Source organism: Cynocephalus volans, chromosome 17 (assembly GCF_027409185.1).
Source record: "Cynocephalus volans isolate mCynVol1 chromosome 17, mCynVol1.pri, whole genome shotgun sequence".
In the NCBI taxonomy this organism is placed as follows: Eukaryota; Metazoa; Chordata; class Mammalia; order Dermoptera; family Cynocephalidae; genus Cynocephalus; species Cynocephalus volans.
The window spans coordinates 24,660,861-24,685,612 of record NC_084476.1 but is presented as its reverse complement, the minus strand read 5'-3'; the positions used below and the strand labels follow the sequence as shown (position 1 = coordinate 24,685,612).

At 40.6% G+C, this 24,752-nt stretch overlaps 1 protein-coding gene and 1 non-coding gene across 2 annotated transcripts in view; one reads left to right on the top strand and one right to left on the bottom strand.

Moving 5' to 3' along the window:
- SUSD1 (sushi domain containing 1) overlaps positions 1–24,752 on the bottom strand; it is a 107,782-nt gene that overhangs the window by 57,589 nt on the left and 25,441 nt on the right. Inside the window, exons 7-9 of the mRNA XM_063081671.1 lie at positions 17,399–17,578; positions 5,981–6,078; positions 5,176–5,362 (exon numbers count right to left, since the gene is read on the bottom strand). Of these exons, the coding sequence (XP_062937741.1) occupies positions 5,176–5,362; positions 5,981–6,078; positions 17,399–17,578 (465 nt within the window). The remainder of the gene's footprint in view (positions 1–5,175; positions 5,363–5,980; positions 6,079–17,398; positions 17,579–24,752) is intronic.
- LOC134366300 (U6 spliceosomal RNA) lies at positions 1,793–1,898 on the top strand. Its single transcript, XR_010022281.1, has one exon. It is a non-coding gene; the product is annotated as a U6 spliceosomal RNA (small nuclear RNA).

Here is a 24,752-nt window from a genome sequence, read left to right as displayed (position 1 = left end):
AAAAAAAAAAAAAAAAAAAATTAGGCAGCATCCATTTTTCACCTAAACTTTTAAAAAATTTTAAATTGATTCAAACAAGAAATAAAGAATGAGATGATAAGAAAACGTGATAGCAGAAAAGAAACTGGTTGAGAGAGGCAGAAATAGCCGAGACCCAGAAAAAGGAAATAAAAGTGCACAGAATTTAAAGTGCATTAGAAATAGTAAAGATCAGAAATATCAATGCTTAAATGCATATATGTATTAATGTATACAGACAACAAACTTGTTACAAACTCACAGAAGGCAAAGGAAAAAGACATGGACATAGAAGAAAATGTGCTGGCTGGTTGGCTCAGTTGGTTAGAGCACAGTGTTGATAAACCAAGGTCAAGAGCTCTGATCCCCTTATGGGCCAGCCACCAAATAAATAAATAAATAAATAAGAAGAAAATGGAAAACCAATGTGAAGGAACAGGAAATTCCATGTAGGGGCATTTAAAGAGCTAAAAATCAACTTTTAAAAAAAACAATAATCAGAGGTTTAATGAAAGAAAATATCCCTAATGTGTAGATAGACCAAAATCTAAATATCAAAAAACTAACAGGGTACTAGGGAAACTGAGCAAAAAACACGGACATTTATTCCCCACAGACTGAAGTTTCATGAGGAAAGAGATTTCTGCATCACTCATTATTGAATTCCCAATGCCTAAAACAATGTCAGCCAGAGAATAGGCCATCAATAAACCTTTAGCAGTTGCATGAATAAATGATTAATGTCTTGAATTCCACAACAAAAAGAAGCCTTTATGATATCTAACCTGAAAATCACATTGCCTACAAAAGATTTTTAAAAAAAGAAAGGAAAAGAAAGTCGAGTCTTCTTTGACTCCTCTTTCGAAGCTTTAAATTCCCAAAGCCACTGTGATATGCTTCTAGAATTCCAAGAACAAAAGATTATGACTCAATAATTTTATCTTCTGTCAAGCTCTAACTCACATATGAAGGCAACAAAAAGACATTCTCAGATCATCATAGGCTTAGAAAGTATCCCATTCCCTCAGTGAGGAGACAGAAATCATCCTACAGAGAGATAAATAAAAATTAAAACTAAAAATAGAGAACGTGACTTAAAAGGACTGGCAGTAAGCACTGAAACTATTAAAACATAGGCCTATGGTTAAATAATTGTACAAATATTGCTATAATTTGTATAAAAATTAATTCATCAAAGACATTATACATGTTAAAAATAAGAAGCTAGCAATAAAATGCCATATTAAACCAATAACATAAGGGAAGGGGGGAGGGCAAGAATAAAAGGAAGTGAAGAATGCTAACTTCCTTATCTTATTCAGGGAAAAGTTAACATTATTTCAGTTTAAACTCTGGTAATCACAGAAATACACATCCAAATAGGGTTGTCTGGTTGGTTTGTTTTAATGTGATCACTTGTAGAATAAAAACAAAACCTACACTGACTGACTCAGTGAAAAAGAAAATCTGTGTAGCAAAAAAATAGAAAGCAAAGACATAGCAAAGTAGCATGAAAAGAGAAAAAGTAAAATAAGATGACAGAAGAAAAGAAAATCATATCACAAATAACAATAATGTAAATTGGTTAGCAATGTTATCCAGATAGCTTTTAAGAAGTAAAAAAGTAGACAAAGGCATAACATCAAATGCAAGCACAAAGAAATCTAGAAAACCAATATTACTGTCAAAGTATAATTCAAGGCAAAAAATATTAAAGAGTAAAGTGAGCTATTTGCTACTAGTGAAAGAATCAATAATTAAGATATTGGCCATGATGCTCGCTTCAGCAGTACATATACTAAACTGCAAAGATACAGAGAAGGTTAGCATGGCCCCTGCACAAGGATGACATGCAAATTCATGAAGCATTCCATATTTTTACACCAGATCAACAGGCTTATTAGAAGGATGAACTAAGGTGTCTGCCATGATTATTTTTATAATCTATTAGTAAACAGAGACTGATTTCAAAAAAAAAAAAAAAGATATTGTAACATCAACATGTGTGAAAAAAACAATTAGAATTTCTGAGAGAAATTAAGAAAAATGGCAATCCAAATAAGAAAGAAAAAAAAAAAATAGAAGTCCTGAATAACCTTATTAATAAAGTTGATGCTATGGTTTGAATGTCCCCTCCAAAACTCATGTTGAAGCTTAATCCCCACTGTTAAGAGGTGGGGCCTTGGGGAGGTGATTGAAAAATAAAATAGAAAAGAAAGAAAGAAATAAAATAGAAAAGAAAATAGTAATAATCCATTTATGGATTTACGGATTAATGGGTTAATGGATTAACAGGTTATCATGGGAGTGGAACTGTTGGCTTTATAAGAGGAGGAAGAGAAACGTGAGCTAGCATGTTAGCATGCTCTTGCCCTCTTGCCATGTGATGCCCTATGCTGCCTTGGGACTCTGCAGGGAGGTCCCCACCAGGAAGAAGGTCCTTACCAGATGTGGTCCCTCAACCTTGGACTTCCCAGCCTCCAACACTGTAAGAAATAAATTTCTTTTCTTTATAAATTATCCAGTTTCGGGTATTCTCTTATAAACAACAGAAAATTGGCTAAGATGGTTGACTTAAGACTAGATTTTACTTCACCTACAGGCAAACGCTCTACCTTATTATCCAGTACCTACGGAAATTACAAAACTTGGCCTAACAGTAAAGCACAAGAAAATGACAATAAATCTCCCAAAGCATACCAAAATGTAATAAAACTAGAAATTAACAACAAACTTTAAATGTTAAAAAGAAAGGCCAGCCTATGGCTCACTTGGGAGAGCGTGGTGCTGACAACACCAAGTCAAGGGTTAAGATCCCCTTACCGGTCATCTTTAAAAAATAAAATAAAATAAAAATAAATGTTAAAAAGAAAAAAAAAAACTAGCACTTGTATGAAACATTTATAATTAATTCTTTAATCAAAGGGAAAATCAAAATAGCAATTATATAATGCTTTTAAAGTAAGGCTAAAGAGAACATATATTTAACACACTCATAAATAATCGTTCAATCAAAGGAAAAATCAGAATAGCAATTATGCCACGCCTTGAAAGTGAGGATAAAGAAAACATGTATCAATGCCTAAGGAATTCTGCCAAAGCTCAAATCCAAAGGGGAGAAAGAAGCATTGAAGACTTTTATTATCAAACAATAAAGAATGGAAATAAGCTGAATTATGCATTCAACTCAAGAATTTAGAAAATAAAACAAAATAACCAAGTTAAAAGATGCATAGAAAAGGAAATAACAAAAATAAGAGGAGAAATTAATGAGTTAAAAAAAACAGAAAAACAATTATAAAACCCAAGAGATCATTCTTTGGGAGAAGAAAATGGTAATAAAACAGGCAATGCAAACTAATCAACTTTTAAAAGAGAGAGAAAAAAATAGGAATCAGAACAACCTGGGTCATATAACCTATAGCCCCAGAGGAGTTGTAAACAAATACTCCATATGACATTCTGCCAATGCATTTTAAATCTCAACCAAATGGACATTTTGGTGGGATAATATAAATTATAAAAATCAACTCAAGAAAATTTAAGAAACATAAACAGACCAAAGACCATGGGGAAAAATGACAAAGTTGTCAAAGAATCATTTCCCTAAAGGGGTAAAACTTAAATGACCTTATGAGCAAAACTGTCCAACTATAAAAGAAGAGAATAATTCCAAAGTGATATAAACTTTTCCAGGGCAAAAAATTTACATATGGAAAACTTTTCATTTCATTTTAAGGAAACTAGCTCCCTCATAATGAACTCAGCCGACAGAATGTGCAGGATCTGGAGGCAGAGCATGACACATCTTACGACAATGCCTAAATAAACAGGACGACTTGAGCAGATACTGAATAAATGTGGAAACATACCTTGCTCCCAGTTCGAATGATTCAGTATAAATCCCAATCCTCACTAGATGAACTCACAAATTTAAACCAATTCCACTTAAAATTCCAGACAGCATAAAGCAGTCCAGAGATATTAAATAACTCAGCCATGGTCCCAATCCTTCAAACACAGAGTTAAGATGCAAAACCAGGTCTATCTGGCTCCAAAGACCATGTTTTTCCCAGTGGAAAGTAACTTGAAGAGGTCATTGGACATTAGTAAAAAGAGGTGACACTAAACAGCAAACTGTCATTCTGACTGAACAGTGGTAGATGAGTTTGAAGTCCTGTGATGATCTTTTGAAGAAAACTTATCGTTATGAATACATAGTAGTTCATTATTGTTTGGAAAATTTCTCTAATTAGTTAACATATTACTTTTATAATATCTTTGCCTACATATTATTTACTTAGAAAAAAATAATTTTGTTTTATTTATATACAAGGACCAAAAGACCTAATTTGTGTAATTTTGTGGTCATTTTACATTGTTAAGATTGGCAGACATTTCAATTATTTCTGCCGAATGTATGTCACTTCCAGTACCTAATACCTGAGGGTTCAGGTACATTTTCTTAAGTGGGATATCCATCAGCTAATTAAGAAATACCTCAGCTCCCCCAAAATAATAAATGACACCAATGGTTTCTCAAAGTTTGTCTAGAAGGTATTTAATTAGTCCTGACACCCCAAAAACAGAATTTTTTTAAAACTTACTGTAATAGTCACAATGTTAAAAAATGCATGTGACAATCACTTCTGAAAGCTCCCTCCTGCTCACTCCTCTTTTCAACCAATACCTACCCTCCTGCACCCTAGGGCTGCCTCCACCTACCCGCTCACCCACTCTCAACTCGTCTGGCACCCTGGCTCTTCCTCTCTCACAGGCAAGGGCAAGAAATGACTTGAGTTTCCTACCAAAGAGAAGCCACGTGGCTACCCTCTATTACTGCCTTGGATAATTGAGAATGGAACGCATCATCACCTAATGCTTTCCTCTTTTAAATGCCTTTTCTTACCTTCCACCTCTACCAGAGGACCCAGCTGAGAAACAACACATCAGTGCCCATTCAGCCTGGCAACCATAGAACCAGAACCTCTCCTGCTACATCTGCTCTGGTTCTGACCCCAGAGCTACTCCATCCCTCTGAGTACAAATCTTAGAAAGCAAATATGAACTTTCCTGCCCGGCTGACTCTGCAGCACATTTCCCCACTCCCTGTGCTTAGTATTTTCTAGGAGGAAATGAGACTTCGCCTCCACCTACCAGCTGTCTGGAAACCAAGGATGGCTGACACAGAGTGCCTGGGAGGGGCAGTGGAAATGCTCATGGTGTAGTTGGTGCCTCGGTACAGGTCTAGGCACACTGCTGGAGTCCTGCTGTCTGTGGTCAAGTTGACTGTCTCCTCATGAACTGATGCCATAGGATCCAACCGTTGTCCTTTGATGTGTATCTTTGTGAGAGGAAAAGATAAGAGAACCCACTATGACTCCAGTCAAAACAACTAGGACTCTGTGGTGCTGAATCCTTTTCTCGTCCTATTCCATTTTACACTGCACTGCTCAGCCAGGGAGGATAAATACGGTAAGCCTCTGTTATCAGGTATCTGATGATAAGTCTAATCAGCCCAGTAATCAATAAACCCTAAGAAGTGACATAAATGAGGAGGGTCTCTAGGGAGTGCTGTCCTGCACACAAATGACCAGCAATAAATGGAGGCAGTCACAACCTGAGGACCACTCGCTGCATTCTGTCACCAAGTCAGCAGATGCTTCCAGGTCTGTTCTGGGGGAATGAAACACAAGTGCTTGGAAACAAGCAATAATGATGATGCCAAATATAACGCATCCCCCACATACACATCCCATCAACTGACAAATGTGTGAAACACAAAATGTAAAATAACAAAATAATCCCACATCTTAAAAAATTCGATTCACTCTTTTTAAATGACAATGGGATAGGAAAGCAATTAGATTGAGAAGCTTTTATGGAAGCAAGACCCTCTGACTCATACTCCCATGGGTTATCCTTTCTGCCCTAGCAGGAAAAAGTAGATCCCTTTACTTACCACATATACGATCTTGGAATTTATTCTTCCTGAGTTTGTTTGCCACCTTACACAGGTGTTATTAAACACTGATACATCATTAATTTCTGTCATTATTTCTAAAATAGAAAAAGAGAGTCAACTCACAAAATGCATCAATGGGCTTTGGAAAAATCCTGATGGAGATTAATGTATCTGCCCAGCGGGTGTCTCTGCTGGTCACCATTCATGCTCTGATTCAGATACCAAATCAGACAATTCAATCTATCCCAGGCCAATCGCCCAACATTCCTTCATCATGAATGAGCCTGGACCATTACCTGACTTGGGATGGGTAAGAATTCCAGCCTGTGATTAGTGTGACAGACCACTGGGTTCCACTGGCATTCCACACAGGTAGGATGGACCAAGGCCTAGAGCTAAGTCCTGAATCTTCCCTCCAACTACACAAGTAAGATCTGCTTCCACCTTCCTCATTCCCACCAGGTTGTGGAACACTCTTATTCTAGTCACCGCTGTTCCCAAGAAGAAAAATGACATGCATCACCACACAGGACCACTCCTCAGGAGCAGCTTGGGATAAACTAAATGAATTCTCCGTAAGATCCCTGGATCCTCCTGGGACCCCTTTAACTGAAACTAATCAGGAAGCCACTGATTTCTTAGGGCTGCTCTGCTTCTTTACAATATCCTCCATGTATTCCATGTTATAAATTTGGCAATGTGGGAAACCACATTAGGGCCCTGGTTCCCTAAGGTAACATAGTTTCCAATGGATTATGTCAACCACCTAGAAAGTTGTTCAGATGGGGTGGAGAGAGAGAATCTAGATTTTTATTTCTTTACAATCCCTGTAGATAAGTAAAAGTATCTCTATTTGCAAATGGCATGATCTTGTAGATAGAAAACCCTAAGGAATCCACAAAAAAAAAACAACTATTGAAGCTAAGAAAGGAGTTCAGCAAGGCTGCGGGATACAAAGTCAATGCACAAAAATCAATTGTGTTTCTATACACTAGCAATGAACAATTCAAAAATGCAATTAAGAAAACAATTTCAAAAAAGAAAAAAGAAAACAATTTCATTTACAAAAGCATTAAAAAAAAAAAAAAAAAAAATGCCCTGCAGATAGAAGCCACCATACTGTCATACCTGAAGAAGGGAATCCTCATTTCAACAAAAAGGAATATTCCACAGCCCCAGTTCAAGCTCTCCCATAGAATCAGACCCCTCTTATGGATTCTTCAGTCTTTCTCTCTCGGAGCTTCCCCTGCTCCTTGTTCCAACCCTGCATGGGCTTTGACAATATGCCCATGTCTTGCCTCCTATTCTGGGGCTTCCCTGCTGTGGCGCCCACACCCAAGCACATGCAACCTGGAAGTGCAGGGGAGTTAAAATCTCACAGGGACAGGAGCTAGTGGATAAGCTGCCCCCTTCTTCCTCCTGAAGAGAAGTTCTACAACGACTTAGTTTCAACAGTGACTTAGTTTCTACAGCCTCTTAGGACACTGTCAAACAGAGGGATCAACCCTCATACTCAGTAGAGACCAGTACATAAGACGGTTCCTTATATTGGCTCTCCTTTCCCTGCTTTACTGCCCTTGGTCCCACTTCTGCTTCCTGGAATTTTAGCCCCTAGTGTGTAATAAATATAAGCCCTCTGCTCAGGCTCTGTTTTCTGGGAAACCTAAGGTAAGACTCCCATCAAGAAGACTGAGAAAGATAATTCTCCATCTCAGAAAATGACTCTCCTCAACTCATTTCCTGTTCCTCCCTCCTAGTAAGTCTCTTCTCAGCCTCTAAATGGGAAAACAAGCCTGCACCTTAGGTACCTGTAGGGTCAACTTATATCTCCTGTACTCAAAGCTAATGTCAACTTTGAATTGACCCTGGTCTACTGATCTTTCCGCCCATAGAAGATTTTACATCTTTACTAAGTCAACCCATCAGCAGTATTACCTGGATTCTATGTCCCACATGACTTGGTGTTAGGTAAACCCAGTCATCTATTAGTAAGTAAGAATAAATGGAGGCAGAGAGAGGAAAACAGGCAAACTCTTGCAGAGATATTAGAGGATCTCCGATGGCTGTCTATGGCTCTACGTCAATAGATACTTGAAATCAAATAAATACTCCAATTGTGGATGTGGGTTACCCTAAGAGATGCAATGACCTGATCAGTTTACCCCCTTGGGTAGCATAAAAATGACGTTGGCACCAGTCTTTTATCAGCCTGGACAAGCCCCAAATATTCCCAGCCCCTTCCTTCTCCACTCCCTTCAAAGCCCCAGAGCTCCAGACATCTCTGTTCACTCACACATCCCTCTGATGCTAACTTACCACCTAGTCTAGGAGAAAAAGGAAACATCCCACCCCTCACCTTCTCTCTGAGTTGCAAATAAAGCCAATTTCATTCTCTCTCTGGGTCCCTTTGTCACCCAAGCAGGCATTAGAAAGAAGTTTCTTTTCTCATTCTTCCTTTGGCTCACTCACTATGACAGCTGTAAATGACATCTCAAAGATGCCATCTGCCTCCAGCCTGTGCCATGCTCTCTGCACAGATGGGACCCAGATCTGATTATAGGGATGCCAGATATTTCATCCCAAGGAGAAGTTTAACAAAGTTTGGTTGCTTTTCCCTCCAGGTATCTACAAATCAGTTGGAAAGACTTCTTCATGAACATATCAGATATTAAACATCTACATTCATGCTACCCTTTTAAAAGAGATGACTTGGGAAGATATGCCCTAATTTCAATAGTACCGATAACCAAAAATGTTTCTGGAACTCCTGTTTGGAACTGTCTCCAGGGCTCTTCCATTCACTGTTCACCACTAACTGAATAGCTACCAAATGCCAAGCATCCTCATGCCAGGCCCTGGGCTGTAACATGATCCCAGCATCAATCCTTCCCTGAAGGAGCATATTGTCTAATGGAGGGAGCAAACATTCAAGCAGGTAAATTACAACTTAATAAGCTACACAAAAGCATCGCAGGACGTAGAGAAAGAAGACATCGACATCCCCTGGAGGACCTGGGAAAGCCAGCTTCATGGAGGGCATGACCTTAATGGATGAGTGGCTGGAGAGAGGGGAAGACATGTAAGCAGAGAGACAGCAGGTCTAACGCCTGGGACAGTAAAAGGGTGTGGCACATCAGGAGTGGTGAAACAGAAGTGCCACGTGACAGAGGGTGAGGAAAGATGGGAAATGCACAGGGAAGACAGGGCCAGGCTGACAAAGGCCTTCCTCACCAGATTAGGTTCAGCCTGAGCCTCATGAGCAATGGAGAGCCAAAAGCATAAAAACGATAGGAATGGTTTGGGGGGATTTTTTAAAGAAAAATAACACTAGAGTCCAGAAGAACTGGAGGTCATAAGGAAAGAATACAATACCGTTTCCTTAGTGATTACTCTATGCCAGACATGAATAGCTCTTTATAGACTAGATCTCATCTCCACAGCAGTCATAAGAAGCAATAATAAAGACAGTAAGAAGAGTGGTCATGTATTGAGTTATTACTATGGACCAGATAATGTGCCTAGTACTTTAAATGTATCATTTTATTTAATCTTCAAAATAACCCCAGGAGTGAGATATTATTGCATCCATTTGATAGACCTGAGGCTTAGAGATGTTAAGTAACCTGCCAAAGGTCACACAGCTAGTAAGCACTTAGGTCAGGATTCAAAATTACATGTGTCACACTCCACAGTAAGAGCCTTTGCACTGAAGCAGTTATTCAGCAAAGAGGTTAGGAGATGAAATTGGAGCACTGTATTACAAAACAGGAGACAATTTTGAAGGAGAATCAAAAGGAGGTGAGAGATAAGGAACATCGAGGGGTCCAGGCTGACTACAGCCTTTGAGCTTGAGAATCTGAACAGATTGCCTTTGACTGCTCTGCTAACAAATGGAGGCAGCAGACAGTGAGATGGTGGTGCTGGATACCTGATGTCCCTTCAGTAGTCTGACAAGGGAATAGGAGGGGAGGGAACCAGGACAGTGAGCATAGACAACTCTATCAGAAGTCCCATTGCAAAGACAGGGACCAGTCTAGTGTCCTATCTTGGTTTGAATTTTATATCCTTTTTCTTTATGTTTGGAAACAGCGGAAGGTTATACAGAATAAATTCAGGTGACCCAAACAGATGGTCAAGCTCAATGCCATTTCTAGTCAAAACAGTACCTGATATCAAAAGTAATATGACTGATCTTCTAATACAACTCATAAACTACTTCCAAAGGCCAATCCCAAAAAGGGATTTCAAAGGACCTCGTGGCGCAACGGTAGCGCGTCTGACTCCAAAAAGGGATTTCAAAACAAACACATTTTGGGCCGAGCCCGTGGCGCACTTCGTAGAGTGCTGCGCTGGGAGCGCAGCGACGCTCCCGCCGCGGGTTCGGATCCTATATAGGACTGACCAGTGCACTCACTGGCTGAGTGCCGGTCACGAGAAAAAAAAAAAAAGACACATTTTGGGCCGAGCCCGTGGCGCACTCGGGAGAGTGCGGCGCTGAGAGCGCAGCGACGCTCCCGCTGCGGGTTCGGATCCTATATAGGAATGGCCGGTGCACTCAAAACAAACACATTTTGATAATGGCAGAGTGATATTATGAGATATATATACATGTTTTCATTCATGACTCCTGGCCCCCCAGGCAGGACTCTAATCTTCCCCTGTCTTCCTGTCTTGGAGATGGCCATAAAGAAATCCCCTGACTTACCTTGTCTGATTGTAAGTGATAAGACCCCCATTTCAGGAGGGGTCCTGCTGTACACCTGGGAGGAAGGAATGCTGCATAGAGAGGTCAAGAAGAACCTGAATAAACAGGCCTTACTGAGTTTCCCCAACCAGTCTCTTAGTGTTAGATCATAACCTTTTTGTCCAGTCACATTTCTACATGATTGTCCATGCTTCCATCATGCCCACATAATAAATCTTCCATAAAAACCCAAGAGCACAGGATTCAGGGAGCTTCCAGATAGCTGAGCACGTGGAGGTACCTGGACGGTGGCACTCCCGGGAAGGGCATAGAAACTCTGCGTCCCTTCCCCCATATCTCACCCTATGCATCTCCTTATATGTATCCTTTGTAATATCCTTTGTGTTTCCCTGAGTTATATGAGCCTCTCTAGCAAACCAATTCAACCTAAGGAGGGGGTCATAGGAATTCCAATTTATAGCTGGGGACTGAGACCTTAACCTGTGGGATCTGATACTATCTTGTGGAAGATAGTGTCCTAATTGAATTGGAGGGCACCCGGCTGGTGTCTGCTGCATAATTGATCGCTTACTTGCTGGTGGGGAAAAATCCCCCCATATCTGGTGTCAGAAGCATGTTGTGAGAATACAGTGGGAGAAACTGAACTGAGTGTGTTTTCCACTCACATGGCAACACTGAAGTCAGAGTATGACTTCCCAAGGCAACTACCTGGAATAAATGCATGTTTGGCTATAAAAGTTCTAATATGTTTCCTTTCTTTTTTTTTTTTTGAAGTCTAATTCAGAGTCACATACAATAGGTAGAAGTAGCATGGCTTAGAGTAGTACTTTCCCAAAATTCATTACTTTAGGAGATTTTTGGTGGCATATGAATAAATTCCTATAAGTTTGCTACGTATTGATTTTGTGTATTATCGGTTTTTGTGTAAATGCACCTAGTTCATCAAACTCATGCTATCAGGTATATTACAAAGTGTTCTTGATCAATATATTTAAATTATAAATTTAAATTTAGAATATATAAATAATACTTTCATCATGGCAAACAATTGTCAGGGTGGTATACAAATAATTCAAGCTTAGGAGACACTGACGTAGAAGAGACGGCATAGGCTTTTGGGGCTTACAGATCTGAGTTCAAATCCTAACTCCACCATTTGCTAGTTATTAAATGACCCTGTGCTTAACCTTTACGAGTCTCAGATTGCTCATCTATGAAATGAAAATAACGATAAATATTTCCCAGGACTTTTCTGAGGATGAAAGGAAATCAAGCATGAAGGTCCTAGCAGAGCCCTGGGCGTGAAGTTGTTGGTTAGTCAGCAGCAGCTACCATGCTTGACGGTCCAAACATTATACACCTATTCAGACACATCTGGCCTTGGGGCTATTTATATAAATGGGTCCATTTCTTCCAGCTGACCTTTCTTTTCCATATGAAATGTGTACTGCTGCAAGTGGGCCCTCACTGGGCTGGAGAGGAGGGTCAACAATCAAGCAGGAGCAGAGGCCAATAGGCACCCTGGAGGCATTTGAGCAGTGCCTGGGGTGAGTAAGGGGGTCCAGAAAGGATCCCAGCAGAGAAACAGTCTGTGTCCAATAGAGATGTCACCTTTCTCAGAGCATGGAGTGAGACAGCGTCCACCTTATAATTATTAACTCAGATTCTGAACATAAAAAGCCAAATGGCCTGTGCAGAATGGAAGCCAGAAGCAGTCTTATCAAGAATGAATCAGACTCTTTGATCTTGAGGTACACCGGTTCACTGACATCAAGCTTCCACCTGGGGTTTTTCCAGACACTAAAGTGGTTGCCTAATTCCCGGCTGTCTGGAGTTTCCAGTCCAAACTGGCCTTAAGGAAAAAAGAAAAAGTCCCACCACCACACTCCATTAAAAACACACATACAGATCTGTGCTTCTAATCCAAAGGCATAGGGGCTCTAAAAATATCTTTAAGGTAATTTAAAACAATCTAGGTAAAGTGAAGATAAATGAGTCTACTCAGTTTGGCACTCAACTTTCAATTATAGAAAGAGGGGTAAACAATAGGAAAACAGAGAACAGAGGTAAAAGGCATTCAGAGAATAGGCAGAAAAAAGAAGATGGGGGGTGGGGAGCCAAAAACTGAACACCCAGGAGATGGGTAAATACCAAATAGAGGGAGTTGGGACGGGGGTGGAGGGAGGTGAAGAAGTGGGTGAGAAATGGGGAAGGGAAAAATGGGGGCAGCTTCACAAGAGCCTAATAATCAGCATCTCTCACCACATTTCCAGAAGCCTCTCTTACCTACCCACCCAGAGATCATCTGCACTGCACCGTGAATTAATCAGCATGTAAATCACCCCCCTTTATCTGAGGAAATTAAATTTAGCTGCCAATCCTGATTGAGCGCATAGAGGCCTCCTCACAGAAAGATCGCAGCTCTCAGGGAGAACGCCTTTTCTTTCCTTAAATCAAAGCTTGCAGAAACCCACGGAAACAGCTGCAGCTGGAGCCACAGACTTTGTGGAAGGTGACAAGCTGAGGATGGTAACTGTAATTAGCAATTACATAACATGTTTGTTCTTCAAAGTGCTCTACAAGCATCAGCTAATTAATAGCTTACTATGCCCCATGCAGATCCACGGGTTTTTCATGTACTGACTAATCCTTGTACCCCCATCAAATTCTGAATGGTGGAGGCAGAGTAACTTGAGCAATGAAGCAAATGGCTGAGGGTCCAGAAGCTATGCCCAGCTCTCTTACCAAGTGACTCCATGGTCAGCGTCAGAACACTTCTCCAAATGTTGAATTCAGCACTCAAAGAGGCAGCTACCTCCCCTCCTCCAAATAACTCTTGGAGGTGCTGTTAGAGATGCAATGATAGGTTGGAATGACCATCGGTCTAGTCCAGTATGGCATCAGCTCTTCTCTACTTCCCCAGTTATTAAAACTGGGACCCTGGAGTCCTTGCTTCTCTGTGCAAGTTGGGCAAGTCAATGAGACCTCTCTAAGAGAAGGCTGAACTAGATCTCTGTGTTCTCATCCGGATCTACACTTCTTTGTTTCTACGATTGCAGTCTCTGGCCTACATCTTCTTGCATTTGTGGTGGAGATAATTGAATGCAGGAATGGCATGGCACAGACAGGGCCTCAGCAGCTGAGCTGAATTTTCCATCTACTCCAAGGATGCTTTACTCAAGGGCTTCAGAAGTCCGTGACCACCTTGAATTTGTTTGTAAAACATTACATGTATATGTGTAAAACATTACATGTATAAGTGCATTTCTTTGGGGAACGTTCTGTTTTCCCTGTTGATTCCAAGAGGGTGGTGTTTGTACCTTCCACATAGCATATGCTAAATAGATATCTGTCGAATGAATGGATAGATTTCACCAAATTCCTGTTCCCCCAAATGGTTATAAACCATTGCTCTATGGACAAATAATGACTGGAAGTCTACATGTTTTGCTTCCTCTGACTAGACTTTCCCATGGAAGGCTTCAATTGGCAAGACCCAAGACATTCATTCTACCGCAATTCTGCTGCAAGTCAAACCAGAGACCCAGACCAAAGCTACCTTGAGATTTCACTGTTCAGAGATCTGTCTTCACAGCCAAGCAAGTCAACATCCAGAAATATATTCCCAGAGCCACTCGAGATTATGTTAACCATTTTGTCACAGCCTCTATCCAACCACCACAAATGGTATAAGGATCACCACCTTTCCCCACCTTGTCTCCAGGAGGCAGAGGCATGAAATTAAGCACGGGGAAGTGCACAGTGCTGATTCATGAGAAGATCTGCACGCCAGGCTAGCAGTTTCAGGAAAAGGACTAACGTGCGCGTGGTGCTTTAGACTTTTCAAAATGCTCCCAATACATTATCTCATTTGATTCCCTCCTAACACTCATTGAAGTAGAAAAGGCAGAGGTTGACTTCCAGTCAAGATGGCAGAATAGACGGTTCCCAGCGTCACTCTCCCACAAATCAACCAATTTACAACTATAAAAATGTAACATCAGCCAAGCTGGGGCCGCTGGAGCTCAGGGGAAGAGGAGGAGAGACCTACGGAGTTCATGAAGGCGGGAGAAACCATGATGAGAGAAAGAAAAAACTGCTCTGAGTGTTTCCGGCCGCGGCTGCTTTAAGGCTTGAGCTGATGAGCACATGGAGCAGGTGCTGGCAGGAGCCGCAGGTGTACCCTGTGGATGGAGTTGCTTGTAGGCAGCAGGAGAGAAGAGGGCCTTGGTGGCCCCAGGACAACAAGACCACTAGTAGGGTTCCCGTGGACCCACACAGGAGCGAGGAGCCAGAACAACTGAAAAAAGGGAGCCATTCAGAGGCTGGTGAGTCATCGCAAGGGACCGGCACATGGGAGGTGTTTGCAGCACGGGCGGTGGAGGAGACGGGCCCACCAGGGAAAACACTGGGACACAGCAAGGACAGTCAACCCGCCCCCCAATCAGCACAGGACTACTCAGAGGAGACTGGTCAGGATGCAGAATTGCAAAGGGTGCAGTTGATGAAAAACCTCAGACCCAGATCAGAGTTTCTGCAGAACACAGATCCACCTGGTCTCTGGAGAGCTGGAAGTACCTATAAGGTCAACCACTAAACTCTGAGCTTCACAAAAAGCTTTCCCTAGGGAAACAGTAGCAAAGCAGCAATTTAACTTAACCACACAGCTCAAGTACTGGTTCCCACAGGAAGTTCCCCCCTGTTAGAAGTAAGCAAAGGACAAAAAACTAGTTCCAGACCAGGCACACCACCAGCACCTTGGGGCCCACCCGGGGACCTGGGGTACGGAGAAGGGGACTAGACCCCTCTCCCCCAACCAGGCATGCTGCACCAGTGCCTCAGGGCCCTCCTGGGGACCTGGGGCATGAAAAAGGGGACCAGACCCCCCTCCCACAACCAAGCACACTGTGCCAGTACCTCGGGGCCCGCCCGGGCTCCCGGGGCATGGAAAAGGGGACCTGACCCCCACACACAACTAGGCACACCATGCCAGGGCCCCCGGGCCTGCCTGGTGACCTGAGGCATGAAGCCAGGGAGCAGACCCCCCCTCCCACAACGAGGCACATGGCACCAACACCTCAGAGCCCGTCCAGGGACCAGAGGCATGGAGAAGGGGACCAGACACTCTCCACAACCAGGCACAGTGCCAGCGCCAAGGAGCATGCCAAAAACATTACCTTCATATGGGTGGCCCACCACAGCCATCACAATAACCATGGCTGCTGCAAAAGTGGCTAAACACCACAATCACCATGCAGATTGTCATTCAGCCACTGGAGTGAATTCACACAAGGAAAGTCACCAAAGAGATAAAGAAAAGAAGAGGATGTCTCTCACCACAAAGCCCATTTCAGAGTGATAGAAGAAGTATCTGCTCTATGATAATATTGGGGGACCTGATCACACCTCTCAGCATTGGACAGATCATCTAGACAACAAATCAACAGAGTAACCATTATTCTTTCAGAAGGAGAGAAGAAATCTAGGGCAATTAGAGGGGGAAGGGTGAGGAAGAGGGGGGAACGGAAGAGATTGGACAAGGGGCATAAAGAATAATTATGATTTGTAACAATATATATGCTAGTAATATTAATTTGATCAACTTATCTCAATGTTCACCCCCCAAAATATGTATAATCGATTTTGATTCAATAGATAAAATAAATTTAAATTTAAAAAAAAAAGGCAGAGGTTTTCTTCCCCCCATTCTATAGATGAGGAAACTGAGGCTAGAATTGGAACTGAACACACTGCTAGAATTGGAACTGAAGTCTCAAAACTCCTTTTCACCAGCAATTACACTTCTGGAATTGAATATCCAACAGAATTGAAAGCAGGGTCTCAAAGAGATATTTGCACACCTATATTCACTGCAGCATCATTCACAATAGCCAAAGGTAGAAGCAACCCAAGTGCCCATTGACAGACAAATGGATAAACATGTCATATATCCATGCAATGGAATATTATTTAGCCTTAAAAAGGAAGGAAATTCTGACACATGCCACAACATAATGTACATGAAGACATTATGCTTAGTGAAATAAGCCAGCCTCAAAAAGACAAATACCATATGATTCTACTTATATGTGATACCTAGAATAGTCAAATTCATAAGAGATAGAATAGCATGGTGGTTGCCAGTGGGTGTGGGGAGGGGTGGAGTGGGGAGTTGTTTAATGGATAAAGAGTTTCAGTTTTGCAAGATGAAAAAGTTCTGCAGATTGGTTACAGAACAGTGTGACTATACTTAACACCACTGAATTGTACACTTAAAAATAGTTAGGATGGTAAATGTTATTTTGTGTGTTTTACCACAATTATAAAAATAAACATTGGAAAACTTATTTTCATTACATCACCTTTTCTCTGAAAAGCTGTCAACATATGCTAAATTAGGAGCATGCCCCTCTGAGAAAATGGATCATGGAGAAAATTTCTCAGCCCATCAAGCAGAGGAGAAAAGAATCACTGTGATTTAAGGTGAGTTTCAAAAGATGGATGCGTAGAATTTTGTATCCAACTTATTTTCCCCATCCACCCTCTAAATCTTCAGGATTTATCTGACAAATCTAAAGCCAGGTGCCCACCCACGTAAATGGCAGAGCCAGACACAGAGCACAGAGTGAGGCAGCGATTAAATGGTTTTATGCTCATGCTGGCTATTTTGTTCCCAAGTAACAGGAGCCCCAGCAAAATGAAATCTGTACCTGTGCATGTTAAAGTGCTTTCTTTCCAGGTGCCTTTCTCTGTGCAAACAGAAGTAATCTTTCCTCCAGGGCTCTCAAAGCCCTCTTGACAGACATAGTGAGCCATGCCGCCCAGGCTAGAGCTGTGATTCCCTACCAAGACAGCATGTCGCACTTGTGGAGGGCTGCCACAGTCAATCTCTGCAATGGGAAGAAACACAACACTAGTTAGGAGCCCCGACATCTCACCCTATAATTAGTATTTGAGAAATAAACATTTAATAATGATAGGAGCCACTCAGATGGGAAAAGAGAAAACACTAACCCCATCAAATATTCCAAATATAGATATATATAAAATAAGGTTGTTCAGAAGTACAGAAAACAACTATGTCTGAATTTAAGGAAATTTCCAAACATGCACACATACAGAATAGTCAAATAATGAGATGATTTACTTATAAAAAATTCCTTGATCTATGAAATAATACATCATAGGGTTCTTTTAAATGTTAACATTTTGGGCCGAGCCCGTGGCGCAGTTGGTAGAGTGCTGCGCTGGCAGCGCGGCGACGCTCCCGCCGCGGGTTCGGATACTGGCTGAGTGCCGGTCACGAAAAAAAAAAAAAAAAACCGACAAAAAAATAAATAAATAAATGTTAACATTTTCTGGTACCATTTACTATGTATTCTCAGATCATTAACTCCTGAGTAGGTGTAATAATGCAATTGTAACAATTGTTGCCAACTGAATATTAAATGAAATATGCACAAAGTCTCTGAACCTTTTAAAGCAAATTAAGGAAGAAAGTGTTTATCTTTTTTTTCTTTAATTGAAATATAATTGATTGTACATACCTACAGGGAACCATATTGAATATCAGTCCCTGTGTTCAATATGTAATGCTCAAATCAGGATAATTAGTATACTTATCATTACACATGTAATCATTTTTTGTGGCCCCTTACCAATTTCTCACTAACTCCCCTCCCCCTCCGCCTTTCCCACCTTTGGTAAACCTCAGTTCTGTTCTTTCCTTTGGAAAGCTCAATGTATTGTTGTGATTGTTGTTTCTTTCTTCTGTTCTTTCTTTTTTTATATATTTGTTTATTTTTTAGCTCACACTTATGAGCAAGGACATGCAGTATTTCTCTTTCTGTGCCTGGCTTATTTCACTTAACATAATTTTCTCTAAGTTCATCCATGTTGCTACAAATGGCAGTATTTCATTCTTTTTTATGGCAGAGTAGTATTCCATTGAGTGTATATACCACATTTTCCTCATCCAGTCATCACTCGATGGACATTTAGGTTGGTTCAAAAGTGTTTATCTTCGGGGGAGGGAGAAGGGAGGGAGGTTTTGGTGATGGGGAGCAATAATCAGCCACAATGTATATCGACAAAATAAAATTTAAAAAATAAAAAAATAAAAAAATAAAAATAAAATAAAATAAAATAAAATATATTCGAAAAAAAAAAGTGTTTATCTTCTAAACATTCAATTTACATGAACTTTTAAAAAAAAAGTCAGTTGCTAACAGGACACAAACTTGGAATTATAAAATTAATATGAAATTTCTTCTGTACAACTGTGATTACTAAAAGACAATGGGCTAGCTGGTTAGCTCACTTGGTAGAGTGTGGTACTGATTACACCAAGCTCATGAGTTCAGATCCCTGTACCGGGCAGCTGCCAAAAAAAATTTTTTAATAAAAATAAATAAATATTTTAAAAAGACAATGGAATATTTACAGAGAAGTAGCTGAAGGAGGAAGATTATGACATGACCATTCTAGGCTCAGCCAAACTATACTTCGCATAAGAGAACAAAAAAGTCATTTTCCAATGTTTTAGAATTTTTAAAAATCCATATGTGTATCTTTTCTGGGAAAAAAGATTCAAAAATAACTCTGGTTCAACAAAAAAGAAACAAAAATAAATACCCTGAGAAAAGGAGTGGATGGCAGAAGGTTTTAGAAGAAATACTAATGAGCAATAAAACCAGCAAGATGTACAGTAAGTCTCCCTCATCATTTAACTGTGACCATAGAGCATCATATACTATTAGTAAAGGATTCCAGAAGTAAAAGCTGAACAATGTAAAAAAATTAGTAACTTGAAAATAAAATTCCAAATTATGTCAATAAAACCTGAGCAGTAAGGTGAAGGGAAGAAGTAAAGCATGGTCAATTTCTCATGTTATGTGATAGTGGGGAGCTCATAGATACAATGTTATTCAAAAAAGTATAATAAATATAAAATATGAAAGAAGATGGCCATAATAATTCCAAATGTAACCAACAGTCCCAGTTACACCTAAAAACAGAAACGAAAGATATTTCGGCATTCATACTGATTTTTTCATTTTTTCCCCAATCTGTAGAAAGCCAAAAATAGTAAGCACTCATGACATCAGGCTTTTACAATAGAAGACTACTTATTGAGGGCCGATCCCATGGCGCACTCGGGAGAGTGTGGCGCTTGGGAGCGCAGCGGGCGCCCCCGCCACGGGTTCGGATCCTATATAGGGATGACCCGTGCGCTCACTGGCTGAGCGCGGTGCAGGCGACACCACGCCAAGGGTTGCGATACCCTTACCGGTCACGAAAAAAGACAAAAAAAAAAAAGAAGACTACTTATTGAGATAAAGCATTCAAAATAGAAAAAATAGTATGGATAATGTGATCCCATCTCCCCATCAACCACTCCTGGCTTTCGAAATGGGTGGCTTCTGTTACATGAGCCTCCGATACAGACTTAGTGGATTTAATGGAATGACACTCTTCTCCATCCCACTGTGGATGTCTGGTCTGTTGCAGGACCCAAGAGTTATTTCCCTGAGGAGGCTTCCCAAAGCAGGGTCTCATCTGTTGTCATTGGAGTTATCATAAGACACTTAATGCAACAGCCCGACCCGCCTGACCAGTCCTTTGGCTCTGAGATTAAAAAAAAGAAAAAAGAAAAAGTTTCTGGTCAGTACAGATGAAGGAATAAGCAGTTATGGGACAAGAACAAGGTGGTCATTTCATAAATCTCCAACCCTGTCTACCTCTCATGTGCCATGTTTGCTCACAGGGTTTGATTCCTTTTTCATACATGTTTACCAGATACAAGACCCCTTGGCTCTCATCATGTTTTCCCAGCATCAAACCTTTATGCATATTTACTGGCCCCAAACATTCCAACACATGAATATATTTGTGGGTACATGAGCAACCAACCAAACAGCTAGTTAATATTTCAGTCATTGTTGACATCTAAAACATCTATTTTAAGCCGGGGTTCAGTTACAGCAGGAAGTAGAGGGAATATCAGTAAAGACATTGAAGGTATAGGTTTATGTAGTTGTGTATACCTTGAAGCTGACATTCTAAAGAACTCAGTGGAGAGGTTTGGGTGGGAACCCAGCAAAGGGTAGTTGGGTTAGGGGAGAAGCCCAGATACTAAAGGGGTGAGAGTACAGAAGATAACTAGATTGGCTTCCATCTTGGACATGACCAAGAATAACAGAAGGCATAATGCCTTTATTGTGACTGCAAGATTTTTAAAAAATTAATACCAAATATTACCCAATTGATAAGAGATCAATGGCCTGGTCTTGAGGGACTAAAGTTCAGAGGTTCGGGTAGATGCCAAAGTGGTGGGCAGCTGGACCTGTGGCTCTGTGAGTTCCCATTACAAAGCTATTCGAGTCTCTCAGCAAGAGATGTTTAGAGAAAATTCCAGCATGGCTTGGATTAAACACATGGTTCTAAACAACAGCTATACATCTGAATCAACTGGGGAGCTTTTGCAAAACACACATGCTGGAGTCCCACCCCCACCCCCACCCAGAGATAGCTCTTCTGATTCAGTAGAACTGAGTTGAGTTTTTGGCATCGCCATTTCTACATTGCTCCAAATTTGATTTTGATGCACAACCTTAGCTGGGAATCTGAATTAAACACTGATACAAACGGCTAACGTTTATTACACATGCATTCCAATAGGACCCTAAGTATAAAGCATTATGCTCACAATAACCCTCCACAGTAGGGATCATTTTCCCCATTTTACAGATGAAGATGGTTCAAATGGTTAAATAAAGCTACATAGGTAGTTATGGGATGGCCAGGAGTTGAGTCCATGTCAGTCAGATTCCTTCCCATGGCCTCTCAAGAGCTGCTCCATCTCTGCAATCCTACAGTGTCTGCCCGTCCCACCTCAGCATAGTTCCCTCTGCCTCTGCTCACACTCATCTCCAGGTTCACTCTTTCTCCCTCATACCTAGCAAATGCCTAATCTGCTCCATGACTAGCAGAGAGATGCCTTCTTCCTCTAAACTTTTGTGATCCATATTCATTTGTTCATTGATCCATATATTTATGGAGTGCCTAACACAGCAACAAACAAAATGGACAAGATCACTGCCCTCATGGAACCTAGGGAGAGTCAACAGACAAAAAAAATAAATCAGCAAGATAATTGTGATTGTGGTAAATGTCACGCAGGAAATAAAATAATGTGACAGGAAGGGAAAGCCTTTTTAAACAGAGTGGTCACAAATAGTTTGATCTCTCTGAAGAGGTAGCATCTGAGTTAGGACCTAAAGGACAAGAATGAACCAGCCATCGCTGGGACCAGCAGAAGAACATTTCAATAGAACGAAATTGCCAGTGCAAAGACCCTGAGGTGAGAAAGCTTGTGGTGTGTTCCAGGAAGGGAAAGGAGATGGGTGAGGCTAGAGCATAGTTGGTGAGCCAGAGCATGGCCTGGGATGAAGGTGGAGAGAAAAGCACAGCCACAGCACACCGAGCCTTGTAAATCTTGGATTTTTACTTTAAGAGCAACTGAATGTTCTTGCTAGGTTTTAAGTAAGGGAATGAAATGATTTGATTTAGGTTCTCAAATAACCACTCTGACTGTTGCGTAGAGAATCAATGGAAGAACAAGAATCAAAGGAGAAAGGTCACTCGGGGTCTACAGCAGTGGTCCAACGAGAGACGATGAGGTCTTGGAGGAACTGCAGAGGAGAGGGTGGAGATGGAAAGACGACGAAGGATTTGAGATGTAATCTGGAAGCAGAACAGAATGAAGGTTCCTGGTGATGGAATGGATGTGAGGGTGAGAGAAGAGGTGGAATCAAGAAGTATTCCTCTGTGCCTCATGAATATGTATAACCAATATAAAAAATAAATAAAATAAGATAAAAAAGTATTATCTTGCAGCACAATTTACAATAGCCAAGATGTAGAATCAACCTAAGTGTGCGATAATGGATGAATGGATTTTTTAAATGTGGTAAATATACACAGTGGAATACTATTCAGCCATAAAAAAGAATGAAATCCTGTCATTTTCAGGGCAACATGGATGGACTTGGACGTCATTGGGTTAAGTGAAGTCAGCAGGCACAGAAAGACAAACAGGTGTGCTATTGCACAGGAGGGTGACTACGGTTACAGTTAAGTTTTGAATATTACGTAATAGCTGGAGGAGAGGCTTTTGAATGTTTTCACCACAAAGAAACGATAAATGCATGAGTTGAAGGTTGCATTAACTTCCCCAACCCCATCATATTACAACATTATACATGTATCAAAACACCAAATTCTGCCCCACAAGCATGTATAATTACAGCATGTCATATAAAATAAATTTTTGTTTAAAAAGTATTATCTATACTTAATGGATATAATAAGTATATAGTGGGTATTATCTATACTTACACGAGTATTAGCTATAGTATTAATTTAAACTTTATTTCATGCCTTGAGGATTTAGTGTCTTTCTGTGAATGTATTTTATCTTCTTAAATATATAAACAGTTCCTAAAGCAACTTTGTCTTGTAATTCTCGTACCCTCACAATGCCTGCTTAAAATCGTGTGTTTTACATAGTAAATACTCAATAAATAGTTGTTCATTGATAGCTTGCTACTGCTTTATTATTGTTCAAGATGTAATAAATGTGACTGTGATATCATAACAGCCCCTGGTAAAGGAAACAGACATAAGTAAATTGTAAGTACAATAACAAGACAGACATTACTTCTATTATTTGTTATCTAACAGAGGTAACTCACACCTACCAAACACCAAGAAGATAAGAAATGAGAAAAAAAAAAACACAAAAACTATTATCAGCCTTGTACCAAGGAATTCTAAGAAATGTGTTCAGGCCACAATAATTTCAATAACAATAGCATTCATTGAAACCCTTCTGAACACAAGGTAGTGTACTAGATATATACTACCTTACTTATTCCTCACAGAAAACCCTGCAAAGCAGATAGGCTTTTCTCATGTAGTTTACAGATATGAAAATGGAAGACCTAAGAGCTTAAGTCATATTCAATCACCACACCATGAGTTAAAAATAGAGACGATATTCCAAATGCGGTTTGTGTAACACCAAAGTCCAGGCCCATTAAATCCAGGCAGCCTCACAACAAAGGGATCCATTCTAGGCCCTGACTAGAACTGACCTTATAGGTTACCTAAACCTGAGGAGACAAGGTTGCATGAAGGAGCATTCAAGTCAGTCCAGAAGGGTTCTCATGACAACTCTCCCTGCCCAATCTTGTCTCCAAGAACTTTGCCAGAGCAAGAGAGCTACTGGAAACAGATTTCCCTCTATAGCTATGTAGACCCTCTGAAACCTTCTTGGTGCTGATGTATAACTCTATGAGGGTCTGGCCTGGATCTTAACTGGAACATGGCCCTGTCACAGATATTCCCACCACGCTTAAGAGAGACAGCAGACACTGCCACTTTTTCTCAGGCCCAAGATGAGTAGGTGTTCCTACTAACACATACTAGAAAATCAATCCAACAGAGGCCGCAGTAGGTAATAAAAGCGTAATTCTACATGAAAACCATCCCCAAAACTCTTACTATCACAAGGAAGTAAACATCTGAAAAACAGTTTATATCCAAAGGAAAGAAAAAAATAAGTAACACAAATTTGCATTGCATATGCATAGGGGTGTTCATTAAAGCACATGTTTCTGAGGCTAATTGCATTATTTAGTAACAATGTTTGACTCTGCATCAGGAATACAGTCAACTAATTATGAGCATCACTGGGAATTTCTCCTTACTCTCCCATTGTCTGTGATTTTATTCAACTTCAAAATAGGTCTCCCTGGGGGGAAACGTGTTGTGCCATTTCAAGGGCCAAATTTATAATGTAACTTTATCTCATATCTTGAAGGTAAAAATGTTCATCCACACTGCTAGCTTTAACATTCTACCCAAGAAAATATTCCAGAAGGAAATGTTTGATGAAAGGTATAGGCAATTTATGGCATCTAATCAACAACTGACTATATCACATATTGGCTGCTGTTTGTTATAAACATCAGCATGATAACATGGATTGATGACAGAAAT